At 40.7% G+C, this 22,833-nt stretch overlaps 1 protein-coding gene across 5 annotated transcripts in view; it reads left to right on the forward strand.

Moving 5' to 3' along the window:
• The window catches only part of INPP4B (inositol polyphosphate-4-phosphatase type II B), a 714,114-nt gene that overhangs the window by 409,267 nt on the left and 282,014 nt on the right, over window positions 1-22,833 (forward strand). For 4 of the 5 annotated variants that reach the window (XM_019977498.2, XM_070769067.1, XM_019977497.2 and 1 more), the window contains 2 exons: window positions 10,935-10,985; window positions 21,154-21,233. In XM_019977498.2, the coding sequence (XP_019833057.2) occupies window positions 10,935-10,985; window positions 21,154-21,233 (131 nt within the window). Of the gene's footprint in view, window positions 1-10,934; window positions 10,986-18,293; window positions 20,821-21,153; window positions 21,234-22,833 lie in introns of those variants that run through there. The other variant, XM_070769066.1, reaches the window with a different exon arrangement.

A 22,833-nucleotide genomic window follows, 5' to 3' on the forward strand; every position in this document is an offset into this window, starting at 1 on the left:
TTTATTCTTTATTTCTGTTTTAAAAATAGCTAAATATCTATTTTTTAGTTTAATTTTTTATTGGAATACAGTTGCTTTACAATTTTATGTTAGTTTCTGCTGTATACCAAAGGGAATCAGCCAGACATATACATATATCCCCTCTTCCTTGGAATTCCTTCCCATTTAGGACATCACAGAGCATTGAGTAGGGTTCCCTGTGCTATACAGTAGGTTCTTACTAGTTAACTACTTTATACAGAGTAATGTATATATGCCAATACACCCCCCCACACACACACACACAAAAAGAACTTTGGCCTTAAATTGTACAGCTCTTTGGAATTTTGTCCTGTTTGTTTTTGGTGAGTGCCCAGGGCAAGTCTTGACTCTGAGATGCAGTGCAGGACACCCCATGGGCTCTGACCAGTGTTGCCTTTCCTAGCCTGGTGACCCTTTTCGGAGGAGCCAGGAGTAGAGTCTGAAAGGCAGAAGGATTTACTCACAGAACAGCAATAGAGAGACCTTCTTCTGATTTCATGAAAACTAGACCTCAGTTTTAGCGTCTCTTATTTTCAGCAGAGCTTATATTTTTCAGTAACTCTCTAACAAAGGAAGAGAATGTCTAAAGATATTTTGGCTATTCAGTACTTTTTTTAATTTTTTTTTACCAGCCTATAATAGATCTCTGTAAGATTTGGAAAGGGAAACGGTATAAAATGTGGATAATGGCAGGGTTACCCAGAGTTATATGACTCCAGAGCCACGTTTTCAGTCGCCATTAGTGTAAAGAACCACATAACTCCTATATGACTGGTAGAATTTAGTATAATGTCACATTCATTTGGTGAAATTAACAGTCTTAAGGAGCCACCAATTAAGCATAAAGGGACTCACGTTACCAGAAGTCTGTGGTGTGAACATCACTGCCTTAGAGACATGGGAATCCTCTACTATAGTTTTATACTTCTTTTTTTTTTGTATTGGGGTATAGCAGATTAACAAACAATGTTGCAATAGTTTCAGGTGGGCAGCCCAGAGTCTCAGCCATACATATGCATGTATACACTCTCCTCCAAACTCCCCTCCCATCCAGGCTGCCAAATAGCGCTGAGCAGAGTTCCATGTGCTGTACAGTAGGTCCTTGCTGGTTATCCATTTTAAATATGGCAGTGTGTACACGGCGACCCCAAACTCCCTAACTGTCCCTTCCCCAGGCCCCAGTCCTTCCCCCCAGCAATCCTAAGCTCGTAAGTCTGTGAGTCTCTTTCTGGAACATCTCTAAGATTAGATGCATCCAAACTAAGAGTGTTTACATTTTTCTCACTGTGATCTCTTTTTGCTTGGAAATCTCTAGAATGTTCTTGTGTACATCATGTACATGATACATTTTGACATGTGAAAGAGGATCACATTTGCCCAGCAAAGGCCAGGATTGCAAGTCACACTCATTACTTATTGGATCCTTTTTGGATAGTGTTCAGGATTCAGAATTAACTGCTTTTACTAAGAGAGCTACCTGCAGTTATCCATTTATAACTGGTTTACTGAAGACTTCACTCAGTAGACAGGGCTTCCCTGATGGCTCAGACTGTAAAGAATCTGGCTGCAATTCAGGAGGCACAGGAGATGTGGGTTTGACCTCTGGGTCAGGAAGATCTCCTGGAGAAGGGCATGGCTACCCACCCCAGTTATTCTTGCCTGGAGAATTCCATGGACAGAGGAGCCTGGCGGGCTATAGTCCATGGGGTCACACATACTTGGACACAACTGAGTGACTAACACTTTCACTTTACTCAATAGACCAACATATAATGGCATCCCTTTCCCCCTCCAAACATATTTAATTACTATGCTCTGTTGATCTTTTTTTTTTTTTTTTGTCATTTTGTAATTGTGTATTTGGAAGATTCCTTAGCTTTGCAGTAGCTTTCAGAAAAAAAAAAAAATTTAGTTGGGTTACGATGTGGTAGCTGGGATCAGCAACTCTCTCTGACACCACATAGAAATGAGTCAAATGTTACAAAAGTCATGTTTGAAAACATCATCAAGCCACGATAGTAATAACAACTAATATGGTCGTGCTCAGTCATGTCTGACTCTTTGCTACCTCATGGACAGTACCCTGCCTGTCTCCTCTGTCCATGGGATTCTCCAGGTAAGAATATTGGAGTAGGTTGTCATTTCCTCTGCTAGGCGATCTTCCCAATGCAGGGGTCAAACTTGCATCTCCTAAATTGCAGGCAGATTCAAGAGAAAAATGAAAGGAGGACCTGTCAGAGATGAGCTATCAGGAGCGTGTGTATTTTCCTCCCCAGGCCTTTGGTGATTCTAGAGTGGGCTAAAGAACAGGAATTTACCTGGACGGAGGGCTGCTGCCCAGAGAAAGAGAAATTAGCTGAGCTTTCAGGAGTTGTATTGGATGGTGTGAGAAACTGAGACTTGAGAGTCCTCAAATTAATGGTCATTATTTTCTCAGAAGAGACTCACTGAATCCTGACCCTGGCAGGAGCCAAAGAACCAGGCCAAAGGTTTATAAAAAAAAGCAGAGTGAAACCTCCCACCATTTCACAGTGTTTAGGGAACCAGGCAAAGGGACCAAAACCAAGCAAGAGCCCCAGTCCTAGAGGGAGTGGTGAATTGATGCTGAGCGACTAAAAAGCCATTTCTCACCTGGGGGCAATGAACAGATTTTCTCTCTGTAGCTGGAAGCCTGAGCATCTGTCTTTACTGAACACAAGGCAGCCGGCTGGCTCAGAACCCAGCAGATTCGGGTTTTCATGTGTAGCTGAAATAACAAACTTAGAGACCAAAAGGGACTCAAATGCATGGCTGCTCTGTCTCTAAAGACAGATGCTGAAGCTGAGATCCAGTGCAAAAGTGGTCCACTGAGACATCTGAGAATCTCTAGCATCCTTTCAAGGGTTGAGGAGCAAAGACGAATTAGGCTCCCCACTGAGGGCCATACCCTACAACACAGATAGGCTGAGTGTCTTAGTTCGCTAAGGCTGCCATGACCAAGTGCCACAGACTGAGTGGCTTAAATAGCATTTATTTTCTCACATTTCTGGCTTCTGGAAGTCCAAGATCAAGGTGTCAGCAGGGATGAGGTTTTCTGAGACCTCTCTCCTTGACTTGCAGTTGACCGCCCTCCTTGGAGATTTTTTTTTTTCTTTGATTTGGACCATTTTAAAAGTCAGCATTGAATTTGTTACAATATTGCTTCTGTTTTTGGTTTTTTGGCCACGAGGCATGTGGCATCTTAGCTCCCTGAGCAGGGATCAAACCTGCACCTGCCTACGTTGGAAGGTTACGTCTTAACCGCTGGCCCACCAGGGAGGTCCTCTGCTCATTCTTCACTGGATCATCCCTCTGTGTTTGCACCTCTGGTGTGTCTTCCTCTTCTCATCAGGGCACAGGTCCTATTGCATTAGGACCCCGTCCTAGTGGCCTCATTTAAACCTGATGACCCTATCTCCAATTGTAGTCATCCCAAGGTGCTGTGATTAGGGCTTCAGAATATGAAACTGAGACTGGGTCAGGGAGTGAAGGGTTAGAAGTTAGGGGTAGAAGGTAGGGATTCAGCCTGAAACACTGAGTTTTTCTAGCCCATCTCTGTCCCAAATCAATCCCTGACTTGATGACCAGAGCAGCCTCTCCTCCATAGCATGATACAGCAAAGCATAACAAAGGAAAGGATATTTCTGAAACAGATAGTATCTGGAGCTTTTATAGATGCTTGACATTTAAGAAAATTACTAAGTGCCTTCATAACCAGAAGACAAATTCCCTTCCTTATTAGGCATTTTTAGGTGCAAATGAATATCTACCATTGGCATCTGTGGCTGTTTCACTCGTAAGCATTCTAGTGTGTGTGTTCAGCGCTAAGTCGTGTCTGACTTTTTGCAACCCCATGGATTGCAGCACACCAGGCTTCCCTGCCCTTCACTATCTCCAAGAGTTTGCTCAAATTCATGTTTATAGAGTCAGTGATGCTATCTAACTATGTCTTTCTCTGCCGTCCTGCTTCTCCTTTTGCCCTCAGTCTTTCCCAGCATCAGGGTCTTTTCCAGTGAGTTGGCTCTTCACATCAGGTGGCCAAAGTGTTGGAGCTTAAGCTTCAGCATCAGTCCTTCCAAAGAATATTCAGGGTTGATTCCTTTAAAATTGACGTGTTTAATCTCCTTGCTGTCCAAGGGACTCTCAAGAGTCTTCTCCAGCACCACAATTGGAAAGCATCAGTTCTTCGGTGCTCACCTTTCTTTATGGTCCAACTCTCCATAAATGACTACTGGAAAAACCATAGCTTTGACTAGATGGGCTAGACCTCCAACTTTAGCTGGTATATGAATTACCCGGGGATCTTAATGAAATGAAGACTGATTCAGGATGGCTTCCCTGGTGGCTCAGACTGTAAAGAAACTGCCTGCAATGCAGGAGACCCTGGTTTGATCCCTGAGTTGGGAAGATCCTTTGGAGAAGGGAATGGCTACCCATTCCAGTATTCTTTTCTGGAGAATCCCATGGACAGAGGAGTCTGGGGTCACAAAGAGTCGGACACGACTAAGTGACTAATACTTCACTTTCAATATGTCTGGAAGGGGCCTGAGATTCTGCATTTCTGTAACAAGCTTTAAGGGATGGCCCTCAGACCATCCGCCTAACCAACTGCGGATCAGTGAGTGGTGACTGTGTATGCTAGAGTTTAAGAGACATTGCCCAATAAATAATGCCTAAAATTGCTTCCAGTTCTGAGATTCTGTTAGCTTTTTAAAAAAACAATATTTTTAAAAGGTAGCCATATTCTATCTCTTTGCCTATAAAACAGTGCATTTTTGTGAACTTGTATAGGACTCAGAGGGGAGCCAGACATTTCTGTGTGATCAGGTTTCCATGTGTTTATTATAGAAAGGTTATTCTTTATCTCATTCCAAGTGGAACAAGTAAATCTGATGATTTTATATATTTTAATTTGAGATACAGAGAATTATAGTAACATTTTTGTTAGAAAAAAGGGTATGTTTCAATGATGCGTTGGTTACAAGAGACCTTCCTGGATGTGACAATAGCCTGCAGAAAGGATCTGGGTTTTCCTCTTGTCCCAAGGGTGTTTCTCCACTGCTGCCAACACCTTCCCCTCTTCCTTCCAGCTGAGACCCTGCAGGGAAAGATTGCTTCTTCCTCACCTACCAGTGAAGTCCAGGCTTGGACACCTTGGTGCATGGCCTCTTCTTCCGTGGATCTGGATACCTAACAATAGCCTACCACCATTCACATACGAAAAAATACAGCAATCACCCTCCTCCTATGCTTAGGGGGTGTGCCTAGGCTCTTTGTAACAAGGGTGACTCATTTAAGAACAGCTTCTTATATCAAGTTGTGGAGTGCTTTATTCAGCTACAGCAGGGGTAGCCCAAGTGGCCTCTTAATTGAACAATTAGCTCATGAATGAGTCGATGAGGATTTGATGAAAGGGTGGCACTCACTATCTGCTACCTGATTTTCCTTTGTTTCCTTTTTTTCTGGGTAAATTTAGTATGTAGAAGGTTGAGCTTATAAAGTTGATAGAGAAGGAAATGAATTTGTTTTACAGGAATCTTAAGAAATATTCAAGATGGAATATATAATTTTCTACATGACCACTCCTAGAAATTGATCTTTCTTGCTTTATTTGTTGATATCGTAAAAGTCCAGACAAAAGGAAGTGGTAAGAACTTTAAATATGTAGCCAGGCAGACATTCTTATGTCCCAGGAGGGGATTGGGGAGGGGTATGGTGAAGCAAAACAGGGCGAAGAACTGCTAATAAGACCAAAAAAGGAAAAATGAATTTATAAAGAAGACCAGAAAATCTCAGGAGGCATGACATTGCTGACGAACTGGAATATTCCAGATGCTATAGAGACAGTCATTGCTTCATCCCTTTCTCACCAAGAGGTCTCTGCTAAATCTGTCCAAGATTTATTTATGGGTTTTTTTTTTTTTTTTTTTTCAGTGACATATTCCTCTCTCAGTCCTATCTCCGTCTCTCTGTCTCTCTGCTTCCTCTCATCTTTTCTCTGTCATCTCTTCCTTCTCTCTTTCTTTTTCTCACCCCCCACAGTTTTCTCTCTTCTTCCTTCCCTTTTTCTCTCTTGTTTCTTCCTCCTTTCCTCTCTGTGTCACATACTGTTCTAAGTGCTGGGAAGATGTCTCACTCACAACCACCTATGGAGTCTCTTATTAACCGCATGTTAGAGATAACTGATGTAAAGGGAAAAGAAAACTGGCAAAAGGAGGTTAAATAATCTCCCAACATGACTCTGGGCAGAGTTTGAATGATCCAGGAGGGGACTTCCTTAATGGTCAGTGGCTGAGACTCTGTGGTCCCAATGCAGGGGGCCTGGGTTTGATCCCTGGTTGGGGAACTAGATCCCGAATGCCACAGCAAAGGATCCCGCACGCCACAGTGAAGATCAAAGATCCATGTGCTGCAACTTAGACCTCGCACAGCCAAATAAATAAATACTTAAAAAAAATTTTTCCTATTGTCTAGAAATTGTATACAACTCCAGTTCCATAACATGATAGATTGATCTCTCTCCCCAAACAGAGTTGACTCTTGTGTCCTTAGAGGACCCATGTTACAGTATCTTCTGAATACTCACTCTTTTCCAAACACAGATGGGTTTTTATGACTCCATGCCTGCTACATAACACCTTCTTTGCTTGGCCGCCTTCTCCTTTGCCTCAAACTCCTACTCACTGTTCAAAACCCAGACCTCCTCTGTTGTGAAGCCTTTCTTGATGCTTACAGGCTGCATCAGTTACTCTTCACTCTGCATTAAGACAGGAATGTACCCACATTTTCATTTTAGAACTTACTACATTGTCCTGGATTATTCATACATTTATGCTGTCCACTAGACTCTAAAGTCCCCAAGAGAAGGAATGGGACCTTATTCACTGACAAACCCAGTGTTTTCACTGTGAAGACAGATGTATATTATGTAAAAAAAGCATGATTGATTTGTAACCTATATACTGTCACATCAGTGGTATTGATCTTAAATATATAAAAACTCTACATATAAACTTATTTAAACAAACATTTCCTATACAAATTTGACTTTATAAAATTTAAAATTGGTTTATTATTTTGTCTTTAAGTTCCTCTAAATTAAGAGTTCCGCTTGTGATTTAAACGTGCCATGGTACAGGAAAATATGAAGTACATATACTTTTTTTTTTTCTAATTTTATTTTATTTTTAAACTTTACATAATTGTATTAGTTTTGCCAAATATCAAAATGAATCCGCCACAGGTATACATGTGTTCCCCATCCCGAACCCTCCTCCCTCCTCCCTCCCCATACCATCCCTCTGGGCCGTCCCAGTGCACCAGCCCCAAGCATCCAGCATCGTGCATCGAACCTGGACTGGCAACTCGTTTCCTACATGATATTTTACATGTTTCATTGCCATTCTCCCAAATCTTCCCACCCTCTCCCTCTCCCACAGAGTCCATAAGACTGTTCTATACATCAGTGTCTCTTTTGCTGTCTCGTACACCGGGTTATTGTTACCATCTTTCTAAATTCCATATATATGCGTTAGTATACTGTATTTATGTTTTTCCTTCTGGCTTACTTCACTCTGTATAATAGGCTCCAGTTTCATCCACCTCATTAGAACTGATTCAAATGTATTCTTTTTAAAGGCTGAGTAATACTCCATTGTGTATATGTACCACAGCTTTCTTATCCATTCATCTGCTGATGGACATCTAGGTTGCTTCCATGTCTTGGCTATTATAAACAGTGCTGCGATGAACATTGGGATACACGTGTCTCTTTCCCTTCTGGTTTCCTCAGTGTGTATGCCCAGCAGTGGGATTGCTGGATCATAAGGCAGTTCTATTTCCAGTTTTTTAAGGAATCTCCACACTGTTCTCCATAGTGGCTGTACTAGTTTGCATTCCCACCAACAGTGTAAGAGGGTTCCCTTTTCTCCACACCCTCTCCAGCATTTATTATTTGTAGACTTTTGGATGGCAGCCATTCTGACTGGTGTGAAATGGTACCTCATAGTGGTTTTGATTTGCATTTCTCTGATAATGAGTGATGTTGAGCATCTTTTCATGTGTTTGTTAGCCATCTGTATGTCTTCTTTGGAGAAATGTCTTTTTAGTTCTTTGGCCCATTTTTTGATTGGGTCGTTTATTTTTCTGGAGTTAAGCTGTAGGAGTTGCTTGTATATTTTTGAGATTAGTTGTTTGTCGGTTGCTTCATTTGCTATTATTTTCTCCCATTCTGAAGGCTGTCTTTTCACCTTGCTAATAGTTTCATAGTTTGCAACTTGGGGTTAAGAATCTTTTTTTCTCTATGCAGGTTATTCGTATTAATAAGGTATAAGTGTTCTACTGATAAAATCAGTATAAGTTAGGGGTTTAACGACCATGTTGCAACGATTGTCAGTATTTTTATACCTTTGTCCAACATTATATTGCATAGTGTATATATATTTATATATATTTGTACATGCGCTCACTTTATGCAGTCCTATATATGTTTACTCTCACTATTTTTTCTTTTTTTACTTCTTTTCCTTTCTTTCTATGTTCAACCATATCTCCTTGGTTAATGCTTTTTGGATATCAAATCTTTTCCTAAAGTGATGATACATATACACATATGTATATGTGTATATGGGTTGCATATTTGTGAATATTCACTATATATATTTCTAGTATATAGTCTGCATGTACATGTATATATACACCCACATACTATATTTAGTGTACATGTACATACATGCACACATATTACATTACAGCTTGCCATGTATTAATATATAGTTTCTGAGTTTCCTTATCCTTTGAGGCCAGCTAATGATTTCCAGATAACGAGACTGAAGGTATATCTGAACATTCTGGACTGAAGAATGTTAATGCAGCCACCAACCTGGAAATGCTCTTAACTAGTGAGCACTCTGTCATGAAATCTGGAGTTGAGTGTGTTCTGTAAATTATGTTGTTTACTCTGTTGGGATCTCTCCTGTCATTATTTTGTGCTCTGGTGAACAATTTTGACTTGTAATGACTGACAAATTATGCAAGTGATAATGCTGGATCTGTCATAAAGAAACAAAGAATATGATTGCCATTGCTGCACCTCCAAAGGGATTTTGTTTAAATGACCCCCTAAAACGTTGATCCATTATATGTTCCTGGGTTCCTGTCTCCCATCTGTCTCACCAGCCCTCTACTCTCCAATTAAGCACAGTGTTCTTGTATATTGCTCTGTATTCATTTAACTTGTTTATCACATCTTTGCTGTAAATTTAGATATAGTAGATTTAGGATTTATGTTTTCTTCCTGCTTTTACTAGCTTTTTCTTAAGTGAGAAAGATAATTGTGATTTCTTTTTATCTGGAAAAAAGTTTTAACAGAGAATCATAGGCTCAGTACATCAGACTCAACATCCTGGGTCAGGAAAGAACACAAGATAGTTTGAACGGGCCTCAGGTAGTTGTAATGTACAACCAGGGTTGAGGATCACCACTCAGGAGAAGAAATATGTCTCCTTATTATGTAAGGAGTTGATTTTTTCACCTGGAATGCTTTTGAAACATAAGAAAATCTTCCCCAGATGACTATTTTTTACTATTTTCCTCTGTGGGGCTTCCCTGGTTGTTCAGTGGTAAAGAATCTGCCTGCAATGCAGGAGCCCGCCTACAATGCAGAAGACAGGGGCTTGATCTCTTGGTTGGGGAGTTCGCCTGGAGTAGGAAATGGCAACCCACTTCGGTGTTCTTGCCTGGGAAATCTCTTGCACAGAGGAGCCCGGGGGGCTAATGGCCATGGGGTCACAGAAGAGTCGAACACAACTTAGCAACTAAACCACTACCATCATTTTTTCTCTTCCACAATTGAGAATTAGTTTTCGGATGAATCTGGATGTGGTTATCTCAAAATTTGGCTGAGAATTCTTTTTTTTTTATATGAATATTTAATTTCTTTTTTTTTTCTAGAATTATATTTTATTTGGCAGTCCAAAATGAGTACTTCAGCCTGGAACACAGCCTCTCAGACTCTCAGTTTTCTTTTTTTTTTTTTTTTTATGATGGTTGCACAGTATCATGAGTGTGTTTAATGCTCCTGAATGGCAATATTAAAAAGGCTTAAATTGTATTATTATAAACTTAAAACACAAAATCTACAACGCTATAAATAATATGAAAGACAAAACAATAAAAACTGTAACACAAACAATGACCAGAGACGGAAAGTAAAGTTTGGATGAAGGAGCGGGTTGATGATGTATATTGGAAGGGATGGTGGCTGCAGATCCATCTGCCCTTGGGGGTGGTGATTCCTAAAATGGCTCTGGGTCTCCTACAGGTGTAGTTCAACCTGCAGGGGCACTGGTTCCGGACCTGACCCAGAGTGTCCTGCAGGAGCCAGAGCAGGTTCCCCCGCAGCAGTGGTGAATCCACATGGCTGAGAATTCTTAAGTGGGAGGGATATCCTAAAAGGATGGTGCGTCTTGGTTCTTATGCAGAGAATAAATATGTATAAGCATGCATGGAACAGCATTCTCTAGGTCACTCTGTTCTTTCCCTGGAATGCTGAATGAAGGTTGCTTTTCCAGGAAATTACAAGTGATTCACCTAAAGCCCTGATATCTCTGTATTTGACAGGGAGTGTTGAGCTGAGGATTCAGGCAGCCCTGTCTACTTAGGGACATCAGGAATTTCAGGAACTATAAAAGGACAGCTTCGTAGCTGCCCGTGGTGGAAACTATACACAAGTACCTTCAGTAATGATTAACCACAGAGTCTGAATTGATGCCAGATAAAGGAAAATGAAAAGGACACCTATATGATGCTTCTGCACAGGTTTCTACTCTGAACGTGGTTCTTCACTGGTTTCTACTTCTGAAAGTGATACAGAAAATGTTTCTTTTTCTCCTTAGGTTCGAACCAGTGTTGTACCTGAACACAAGGATCCCCCACCAGAGGTTGGGGTAAGTGTTTCTTATGTTTCCAAAAGGCATACTTGTTGCTTCTAAGCTAATCATTGGGATCTTTCTCTGGCCTGCTGCCTGGTAGCTGACAAGTAAAATGGAGTTAAATTAACTGGGTGTGACTATGCAAGGAGACATTGTCACATATTTGCTGAATTGCATGGACTTCATTCCTTTTCTCCTGAAAATCATCATGATGTCAATTCATCTTTAGGTCAGGTGGCTAGAGAAAAGTCTAGAAATTGCCCTGCAGGAAACTGAGATGCCATTGAAACCAACATTCCTGGACCAAAAGGAGGCTGGGAAATTGAAGATGTGAGCTCTACCTCTCCAGCAAGGGGACAGAGAACTAACTGGCCAAGGGACTATGATGTTTCTGCTCCCTGTGGCTTCAACACCGTTGAGTTTAGTCATTTAGTCATGTCCAACATTTTGCAACCCCATGGACTGCAGCACTCCAGGCTTCCCTGTCCTTCACTATCTTCCAGAGTTTGCTCAAACTCATGTTCATTGAGTCGGTGATGCCATCAAACCACCTCATCTTGTGCTGTCCCCTTCTCCTCCTGCCCTCGTTCTTTCCCAGCATCAGGGTCTTTTCCAGTGAGTCAGTTCTTTGCATCAGGTAGCCAAAGTATTGGAGTTTCAGCTTCAGCATCAGTCCTTCCAATGAATAGTCAGGGTGGATTTTCTTTAGGATTAACTGGTTTGATCTCCTTGAGCGCAGGTCAGAGAGAAACTGCCACCAAAGTATAGCCCAGTGTTGGGAGATCCAGCTAAGGTTTTCCTGCTGCATCAGAACCATTGCCTCTCCAGCTTTTAAGAAGTTGGGAGAATAAGAGGTTAATAGGTGATTTTGCTTAGACAAGGCGGTGGAAGCTCTTGAAAAGATAGCCCAGGAGGCTTGTCCCTGGGATCTGGAATTCAGAAAGGAGGAAGAAGTCCAGAAATAAGTTGAGTGAAAAAGTTGGCTTAAAGCTCAACATTCAGAAAACGAAGATCATGGCATCCAGTCCCATCACTTCATGGGAAATAGATGGGGAAACAGTGGAAACAGTGTCAGACTTTACTTTTTTGGGCTCCAAAATCACTGCAGATGGTGACTGCAGCCATGAAATTAAAAGACGCTTACTCCTTGGAAGGAAAGTTATGACCAACCTAGATAGCATATTCAAAAGCAGAGACGTTACTTTGCCAACAAAGGTTCGTCTAGTCAAGGCTATGGTTTTTCCTGTGGTCATCTATGGATGTGAGAGTTGGACTGTGAAGAAGGCTGAGTGCCGAAGAATTGATGCTTTTGAACTGTGGTGTTGGAGAAGACTCTTGTGAGTTCCTTGGACTGCAAGGAGATCCAACCAGTCCATTCTGAAGGAGATCAGCCCTGGGATTTCTTTGGAAGGAATGAAGCTCCAGTACGTTGGCCACCTCATGCGAAAAGCTGACTCCTTGGAAAAGACTCTGATGCTGGGAGGGATTGAGGGCAGGAGGAGAAGGGGGCACCAGAGGATGAGATGGCTGGATGGCATCACTGACTCGATGGACTTGAGTCTGGGTGAACTCCTGGAGTTGGTGATGGACAGGGAGGCCTGGCGTGCTGCGATTCATGGGGTGCAGAGTCGGACATGACTGAACGACTGAACTGAACTGAACTGAACTGAAGACACCCTGTGGCTGAGCCAACTGAAAGGCATATTTGAAATTCCCTGAAGTCCTACATGCAATTAGCAGCCTTCTTCCGGTGGGTGTGGGGAACCCTGTACTAGGTAGCGTTCACTTCCTCATTGGCCACAGCTGCCGTTCCAACTGGCCAAAGGGAGCCATCCAGAAAGCATGAACTGGCTGAGAAGTGAGTCAGCCTCCTCTGCATCTGTTAGTGAAGGCGAAGAAAAATGTTGCTTCAATGCTCACTCATGCTGAACGCTGACTTCAAGTTTCTTCCTGGGGCAGGTTGAATAATTCCGATTCAAGTGAATTTTCATGCTTTGTTTTCTGCCTGTCCCTTTAGCCTCTTTTACTCTTCTTACTTCCACCACCAATCTCACTGCCAAGACTACAAGGGCTTCTTTACTTTTCCCCAAGGGACCAGCAAGTCCTTCCAGCCTCAGGCTTCCCTCCCAGCAGGCCCCTTGCAGTCTCCCTGCCCAGTTGCAGCTCCCTACTGGTGCTGTCTCCCATTCCAAGATTTTGGTTTGCCATCTTGTATTTGTTTAGACCACCAGAATACAAAGTGGGGAGGGTATGTCCAAAGATAATCACATAATATGATAAGAATCTAGTACACTTTCCGACACATCAGATATCAGTGAAATGGCACTTATATTGCTGAACTACATCTCAAGCATGATAAGCACGAGCCTAAATAAGTCCGCATGCTTTGGGGGCTTCCTTGGTGGCTCAGATGGTAAAGAATCTGTTTGCAATTCAGGAGACCCAGGTTTAATTCCTGCATCAAGAAGATTCCTTGGAGAAGAGAATGGCAGCCCACTCCAGGATTATTGCCTGGAGAATTCCATGGACAGAGGAGCCTGGTGGGCTACAGTCCATGGGGTTGCAAAGAGTCAGACATGGACGAGCAACTAACACTTTAAAGCATGCCTTGGCTTTCTAACATTCTGAAAATACATGGTATTCTGATAGGGAAGAATTGCCACACCTTGAGAAGCTATGAAGGACCACTGGTTAATACACATCTCATCACTCCTCAGAATTTTTTTGGATACTGAGAAAATTCTTGAGGGTTTCAGTTCTTGGTCAATGTGTCAAGAACTCTAGCCCCTAAGTACTCCTATTTTTTTTTTTTTTTTTGGTCACCCTGTTTATTTTATTTTATTTTTTTGGATTTATCTACTTTATTTTATTTTATTTTTAAACTTTACATAGTTGTATTAGTTTTGCCAAATATCAAAATGAATCCACCACAGGTATACATGTGTTCCCCATCCTGAACCCTCCTCCCTCCTCCCTCCCCATACCATCCCTCTGGTGAGGTGGACGAAACTGGAGCCTATTATACAGAGTGAAGTAAGCCAGAAGGAAAAACACCAATACAGTATACTAACGCATATATATGGAATTTAGAAAGATGGTAACAATAACCCTGTGTACGAGACAGCAAAAGAGACACTGATGTATAGAACAGTCTTATGGACTCTGTGGGAGAGGGAGAGGATGGGAAGATTTGGGAAAATGGCATTGAAACATGTAAAGTCCTCCTATGTTAAAAATGAGCTAACCATTTTATTATAAATCTTTCAAATATGTTCCACACGTTTCTTTGCATTCTTCAGCAGCACCTATTAGAGGCACCCACACCTTTGTTGATGACTTAGTCAAGCGGATACCAATTTGTGCTGTGAAAACTTTTCAGGTGTATTCATAATAAAGATGTAATTTTATAATATATATGACTTCACCCTAAAGTGCTTTTTAATGTTTTTTGTAGACTCTTCATCACATTGTAATAGATTTCCTCTCAGTTTTTTTTTTTTCTTTCTGATGTATTTTTTTCAGCCCAAATATTTCATGTATTCTCTATCCCTCCCTGTGGGGTTGGAGACTGTGCAACAATGTCTGTTAGGGTTGAGAGTGAAGAAAAAATACTTGTACAAAGGTATGAAAAAAGCCCTGTCCTGTAAGTTATTTGTAGGAGATGTTATGTATCAGCCTCGCGATATCAACTTCAAGTTTTCAAAGACCTTTTACAACTTATACCACAGTTACTCTGTATAGTTTTATGAGAATAGAACAGAGTATAACGGACATATCCCTTTAACCTCAAAACCAGCACTGTCTAATAGAAATACAATGTGTGCTACATATATAATTTAAAATTTTCTAGTAGCCCATGCTTTTAAAAGTGTAAAAAGGTACAGGTGAAATTAATTATAAGATTTTATTTAACCCTGCTAAGTCACTTCAGTCGTGTCCGACTCTGTGCATCCCCATAGACGGCAGCCCACCAGGCTCCACCGTCCCTGGGGTTCTCCAGGCAAGAACACTGGAGTGGGTTGCCATTTCCTTCTCCAATGCATGAAAGTGAAAAGTGAAAGTGAAGTCGCTCAGTCGAGTCCGACTCTTAGCGACCCCATGGACTGCAGCCTACCAGGCTCCTCCATCCATGGGATTTTCCAGGCAAGAGTACTGGAGTGGGGTGCCATTGCCTTCTCTTATTTAACCCTGTCTATGCACAAAGATTATCATTTCAAAATATAATCAATGTAAAAATCATTAATGATATATGTCACACTCTTTTCATATCACATCTTATAACTCTGATGTGTATATACATGTAGAACACATCGCACTTCACAATAGCCACAAACTAGTGCTCAAGCTGGATAATGCAGCTCTGGACAGCACTTGAAAAAATTTGGGAGGTTCATGCAAGTTGAAATATAAAGACAACCTGTTACTTGGCATAAAGGCTTTGTGAGATGAACATAGGCATTGGAGGTATGCATACAGAGGGAGTACTTCCGCTGGGTCCTGGTGTAATACCAGGGCACCAGACTGCTGAGGACCTGCTTCAGGGAAGTATGCAACCCTGCTGAGCACTGTGGATGTCTGTGACTGAAGAGTCCTTGCTGGGACTGGTGCAGGGACTGTTGATCTGTATACTTCCCATAGAGCAGGGCTAGGGATTGACACAGATGTCTTGCTTTCACCACCCTGCTTGACATCACTCTCCAGCCAGGCGAATGATTGAAATTGTGCATCTAGTAACATAATAGTCATCTACTTTGGGTGCTTGCACCAGAATGATAATTGTGAGTGTTGCATCATTGTGAGCAGGCCAGAAAGGTCAGAGCCACACAGAGTGGGGACAGAGAGCCCGTCAGAAGGAAAGGGGATTGCCACCTGTCCTGGAAATGAGGCCCGCAGCGTGAGGCAGGATGAAGGAATTCTGGACTGAGGAGGAAGAAACCTGGATTCTAACTTGGCCTCTGCATATTAACTAGTTTTGTGACGGAGTGTAAGCCAGTTAACTCCTATGGGTCCCTGATTTTTATCTACAGGCGGGCCATGTCTCCACAAGTCTTAACTTTCTTTGATTTCATCCAGATATTTCTTGGGCTCTGATAAACATTCCACATGATCTAATAAAAATTTGAGTTACAAGAAATCATAGCTATTGTGTACTCAGCACTATGAACTGCAAGGGACCACATAACATTCATATCTCTCTTTCACTAGGGTGTTGTTCAGTTGCTAAGTTGTACCCAGCTCTTTGCAGCCCCATGGACTGCTGCATGGCAGGCTTCCCTGTCCTTCACTATCTCCTGGAGTTTGCTCGAACTCATGTCCATTGAGTCATAATGCCATCCAACCATCTCATCCTCTGCCGATCCCTTGTCTTCCTGCTCTCAATCTTTCCCAGCATCAGGGGCTCTTCCAGTGAGTCAGCTCTTCACATCAGGTGGTCAAAGTATTGGAGCTTCAACTGCAGCATCAGTCCTTCCAATGAATATTTAGGGTTGATTTCCTTTAGGATTAACTGGTTGATCTCCTTGCAGTCCAAGGGACTCTCAAGAGTCTTCTCCAGCACCATAGTTTGAAAGCATCAGTCCTTCAGTACTCAGCCTTCTTTATGGTCCAATTCTCACATCTGCATGACTGCTAGAAAAACCATAGCTTTGACTACACAGACCTTTGTCGGTAAAGTGATGATTCTGCTTTTTAACACTAGGTTTGTCATAGAAAAGCTAGGTTTGTCATAGCTTTTCTTCCAAGGAGCAAGTGTCTTTTAATTGGCTGCAATCACCGTCTGCATTGATTTTGGAGCCCAAGAAAATAAAATCTGCCACTGTTTCCATTCTTTCCCTATCTATTTGCCAAAAAGTGATGGGACCAGATGCCATGATCTTAGTTTTTTGAATGTTGAGTTTTAAGCTAGCTTTTTCACTCTCTTCTTTCACCTTCATCAAGAGTTTCTTTAGTTCCTCTTCACTTTCTCCTATTTGGCAGAAAAACTTATTTTTCACTAGAGTTTATTTCAAGTTATGTTTTGCCTGAATCTAACTTTTATTTTTAAACACGTGTTTTCCTTTTTTATAACTGGAATTTCTCTCAGACATTTTTTAATACTCTGCCTTTTCCAAAAATACTTAAAGTGGACTTATGTTTAAGTCATCTGACTTCTGGGCATATTTTCCTTAAGCACTATATAATCTAATATTTATGCAGTGGTTTCTATTTTCCCAGTAATGTACTAAGTGCTTTGCCTAGATTACTTTAATTCTTTTAACAGTAACTATGAGAAAGAACTATTATCATATACAACTGTTTCATATAGAAACTAAGGCCTAATGTGGTGGAATAAATTGTACAATTCCTAGGTTTGTGAGAGAAAAGACAGACCTACAGAGCTCTTCAATGCCCGTCAGTGGACAGCTAGCCTGGGGGCTTGGAGAAATGATTTATTTGCCCAGATTTTAGTTTTTGGATATAATCCTGAATTTAGAATAGCACTTCAGGCCTCCAATTCTAGTGTCACAATTTTTTTTTTTTAATTTTCCCCCTAATATTGGAGCTTCTACTTTAAAACCTTTAGGCTAAGAATTTTAGAAACAACATTGAAGGAGAAATAAAAATGTTCCCTAAGTTACACGTGGAATATAAAAAATTTGTTAAAAATAATTTTATTAAATTATATGATTGTAATTAAAATGGTAGTAAGATAAAGTAACTGTATTAAGTTTTCTTTCGCATTAGCACTGTGCACTATTTTCCCTCCATGGGAATTCAAGTTTCAGAAATAGAGAAGACTATTTTCTCTAATTCATTCTTTTACCAAGAGTCCAGTGAATATTCATGTAAACGAATGATATGTTTTCCACCTTCTAAGGTGTGGAAGGTCATAATCTTATTAGAAGCAGACACATAAAAACCCGCTAGAAGGTAAATGTATGGGCAAGTCCATTGTTCAGTATTGCAATGTGAAATTATGCACTGTCTGTAAATTGGGGGATTTTATTAATTCCTTTTATTTTATGTTTTATTTTTCATTGAAGGATAAGTGCTTTACGATGTTGTATTGGTTTCTGCCCTACGAAAACATGGATCAGCCATAAGTATACATACATCCCTTCATCTTGAGCTTCCCTCTCACTGTCCTGCATCCCACCCCTCTAGGTAGTCACAGTGCATTTTTGCAACATGAAGTCCTAATGTATAGTTATTTTTAGAATAAAATTTAAAAAATTTAGACTATATTACACTTCCTCTGGTTTGACATGGTTTCATAATATCACTGGGCTTCCCAGGTGGCTCATTGGTAAAGAATTTGCCTGTCAAGGCAGGAGATGCGGATTTGACCCCTGGGTTGGGAAGATCCCCTGAAGGAAATGGCAACTCCACTCCAGTATTCTTGCCTGGGAAATTCCATGGACAGAGGAGCCTGGTAGGCTGCAGTCCATGGGGTTGCAAAGAGTTGGACGTGACTTACCGACTGAGCACGCGTAATACCTAAGGTGATTTGTACTGGCTTGTATGATTTCTGTAAGCTCTCTCTCAAAGGATAATATCCTTTGATGTTAATCATGGCACTGACAGTTGTGATGGAAAGGACTGACTCACAAGCATCCTTTTTTGGCACACTGCAAGCTCTCACAGCGCAGCAATGGGCATAGCATACAATCCCTATGTTCTGAACCATGGACTGAGCTAGAAGATGGGTGAGCTAGGCGCCTGCTTCCTCAGTAGCTCCGGGTCTGTGGGCAGGAGAGACATCGGTGGCTTGTGGTCACAGACTACTTGCAGCCGTGTCTCTTGCTGTGTCTGTAGAGCGTTTCTTAAAATAGCCCCTCCACCTGTTCCTTCCTACATTCCCGTCTGGGACATCTGCCACTTTTATTGCTGAAAAGACCACAATAACATGCATGGCATGTGCAGTTTGTTTTCGTAATTCTAAAACCATCTATACCTTCAAAATCTCAAGAGGCAAAGGGAGGAAATAACTTGAATTTTGGGGACACTGACATTTCCACTGAGTTAAGCATTTTCTTTGAGTGAGGATAATGAGTGAGGGGTGGAATTTAAATTAAAACCCCTGATTACCAGCAAAAGAGTAAGTGAGACATGTCTTTAAAGTATTTAAATGCTAAAGTGAAATTCACTAACGTAGTACACAATCTGCAAACTAAAAAATTGTTTTGATTTCCCACAGTTCAGTGAACTATGTGCTCAGTCACCCAGTTACGTCCGACTCTGTGGCCCCATGGACTGTAAGCCCGCCAGGCTCCTCTGTCCATGGGATTTTTCCCTGCAAGAACACTGGAGTGGGTTGCCATTTCCTACTCCAGGGTGTCTTCCCGACCCAGGGATAGAACCTGCATCTCTCGCGTCTCCTGCGTTGGTCGGCAGATTCTTTACCACTAAATAGTTTGTAAATATCTGCAGGAGGCTTTCTTCTATGTATCATAGAATAACTTACTTGAAATGTAGCATGTATGCCATCCGTCATTCATTTATTGTCACTCACTATCACACACCTAATGTTCAGCAGTGTTTTATCAGAAAGCAAAACTCATCAGGGAACTTCAAATCTCAATTTTTATTTTGAGGGGAGGGCAAAATAGGCAATTAAACACATAATATTTAAGTAACAATAGAAAGGATACATCAGGATAAGGAATAGAGACTGGCAGTGTTTGGGAGGGAGCCCTTTTACGCAGAGACAGCTAGTAGGCCTCTGCTGAGGTGGTGTAAATACTTTTGTTCAGCTGGGAATCTCCTCGACTAGCTTGGCCCCTTACTGAAAAGTCACCCTAAATTTCCTGAAGCTTTGTTCATACAGCTCATAGACTTCTTTTCTGCCTTGATTCACTCTCGTCATTCATGTCATCAGAGCTTGTTTCCACAAATCTTCTGTTTTCACATAACATTCTTCATCTGATAATTTAGTCTTCTGTGATTCTGGATTTGGGACTTGTCTAAACCATCTCTTTGAGTTTCATCTGAATCAGTTGGGCTTATCATTACTAACATACCAATATCTCCAACTTGACAACCAAGTTGTGTTTCAAATTTTTGCCTTTATGACTTTTGAACCAGTTCTTTAGGTTAGAGCTTTGAAAAGAGAAGAAAATTTTTGACCTGATGCTTTTCTCCCCTACGGCCAGTGATCTCTCTGTGTAGGCGCAGCCTTTTATATATGGAATAATTGCACACTTTCCTCTGAAAAGACCCAGTTGACTTAAACCTGGCATCTCATTTTAGGGCGGGCTGGCAACAGACTTATGAAGAGAGAATTTTCTGAAAGATGTAGCGTGGACTTCTTGTAAAGTATTGGAATGTGTTAGGCAGCAATGGTATGGTAATAATATGGGTTTGCTATTTTCATGTTTACATCTTGACCTTGAAAGCAGAATGAAAATCCTATATATGGTATACCATAATATTCTGACTTTTAAATCACAAGCAGCCAGGAATATTAAAAAGAGATGAAAGGTTTTTATCCTGGAAAAGAAAAACCAATTTAGTGTTTTATTCTTCATATTATGAGTCAGAGAACGTAGAAGGTAGACATATTCATAGATCACCAATACCCGGTATGATAGATTTAAAAAACAATTTTAGAAAATGTAACTAAATAAGTACCATTTTTTTTTTTTTTTTTGCATGTTGGAATGAAATTGTCCCATGATAGTGTAGAAATAACAAAGGAAACAAATACTTTTAAACATTGCTGTGATGGGGGAGAAATATAGCATTTCTATTTATAGCTTGTGCCGAGTCCCACATAAAAATAGCTTCAACTAACAGATTTGCTCATATCTGGAATACAAAGTTAGTGCTGCCCCTGCCTTGAGGAATTCTAATAAGAACAAGCACAGCATTGGTAAACATTGAACATTTGTCATCTTTTCTTTTATACGAGTTTTCTTAGGTGGAATTTGTTTGTGGAAAAGTCCTGGCTTCTCTGTTGGCTGTATTGTTATTTTCCAGACTCTTCATCTCTGTTTTTAGTAAGAAGGATGAATTCACACCCCCTTCAATCTCACCCCGTGAAGTAGATTTATGTTACTGACAGTTGTACTTTAGTCAGTGGAATATTTGTTGGGCTAATAGAGTTAACATTTCTTTCTTCTAAAGACTAATTTTGTGTGATTGTCATGATACAAAATATTAAGGATCTTGGAAGTTAATAGTAACCATTCTGTCTTATTTGCAGCGAAGTTTCCTGGGCTATGCCAGTTTTAAAGTCGGGGAGCTACTGAAGTCCAAGGAGCAAGTGCTGGCTCTGAGCCTGAGGTAGGTCTCAATGCTATTTAAGTTAACAGCCCATCGTATTTATGGAATGCTGGTTGAGTTTGAGAAGTCGCAGTTCTTACAGATATTTAGATGTCAGCTCTCAAATGGCTTCTGTTCTCCACTGTAGTAAGTTAACGGGAAGCAGCAATTATTCAAGTTCATATTCAAGTTTGTGTTTCAGACAGTCAAAGGTTATCAGTTCTTATAGGGGGGAAAATGATATTATTAACAAACTGGTGGTGGCTAGAGGGGAAGGGGTGGTGGTGGGGGGATGAACGAGGTGAAGAATATTAAGCAGTACAAACTACCAGTTATATACTATATAAGCCATAGGGGTATAATATACAGCATGTGGATACAGTCAGTATTATAATAGCTTTGTATGGTGCTTAATCTATAAAAATATTAAATCACTATGTTGTACCCTTGAAGCCAATATAATATTGTAAGCAGCCCTTTTTCAGTATAAGATAAAAAATAAAGTGATGAAACTTTAAATGAAACTTCAAAAAATGATGAAACTTCAAAAAAATAAGGGGAGGAAACTATTTGAAAGTAAGAAAGTAAATAGAAATGATGGGCATGTTATTAATACTATTTCCAAATTATGTTTTAAATCAGGTGGGTTTCTTGGTTTGAAATATGTTTGTTAGAGGCAAGTGGCAGATTTATGATAATAAAGGGTAGGCTGATTATTCTTTTTTGAGCTTATTTTGTTGCTTGTACAATTAAATATGAAACTTAAGTTAAAGCAGATTCATATAGCAACACACAACAGATTTAGATATGATTTTTGGGATGATTACAATGGTGGCTTGGATGATAAATGGTGACTCAGATGGTAGAAAGCCCAGGTGGCAATGCAGGAGACCGGGGTTCCATCCCTGGGTTGGGAAAATCCCTTGGAGGAGGGCATAGCAACCCACTCCAGTATTCTTGTCTGGAGAATCCCCAAGGACAGGGGAGCCTGGCGGGCTGCAGTCCATGCGGTTGCAGAGTCGGACATGACTGAGCGACTAAGCACAACACGGCACAATTTCAGAAGACGATACAACAATCTTTAGGAAGTTGCTCAGTGTTTCAATACTGAGAAGAGTATTAAATAATCATTTTTCTTAACTTCCTTATAAGTTAGAAAAAAATAGTATGCCATTTTCCAATTGTATAATAACTTTAAGATTATGTATGCTTGGAGAATACTACCTTACAATATTTATACAGTATATATAAAAATAAAAATTATATAGAGCACTGTTTGTAAATCTTGGATGATTTTACATAAGGGAACAGGCAATGTGTCTTAAGTGTGTTTGCCCTCTGCTCAGCCCCTGAGGATTCATTATAACCAATTTATTTCAATGTAGATGCCATGGTTTATGGTGGAATCTGTACTGCTGGCTGTCTGCTTTCTGATTTTTCCTGATCCTTACAGATTTGCATTTTGACTTAAGAGATGATTTAAAATGATTTAAAGCAATTCACAGTCTTACGGAAAAATAAGTTTTGATGGCTCCTACAGAGGCTGGCGTATTCTCTTTGGCTTCCTTTTGGCTGTTGTTTTTGTTGTATTTTATTGAGGAAGGCATTTGAAGATCTTTGT

This window comes from Bos indicus, chromosome 17, assembly GCF_029378745.1.
Source record: "Bos indicus isolate NIAB-ARS_2022 breed Sahiwal x Tharparkar chromosome 17, NIAB-ARS_B.indTharparkar_mat_pri_1.0, whole genome shotgun sequence".
Taxonomy (NCBI): Eukaryota; Metazoa; Chordata; class Mammalia; order Artiodactyla; family Bovidae; genus Bos; species Bos indicus.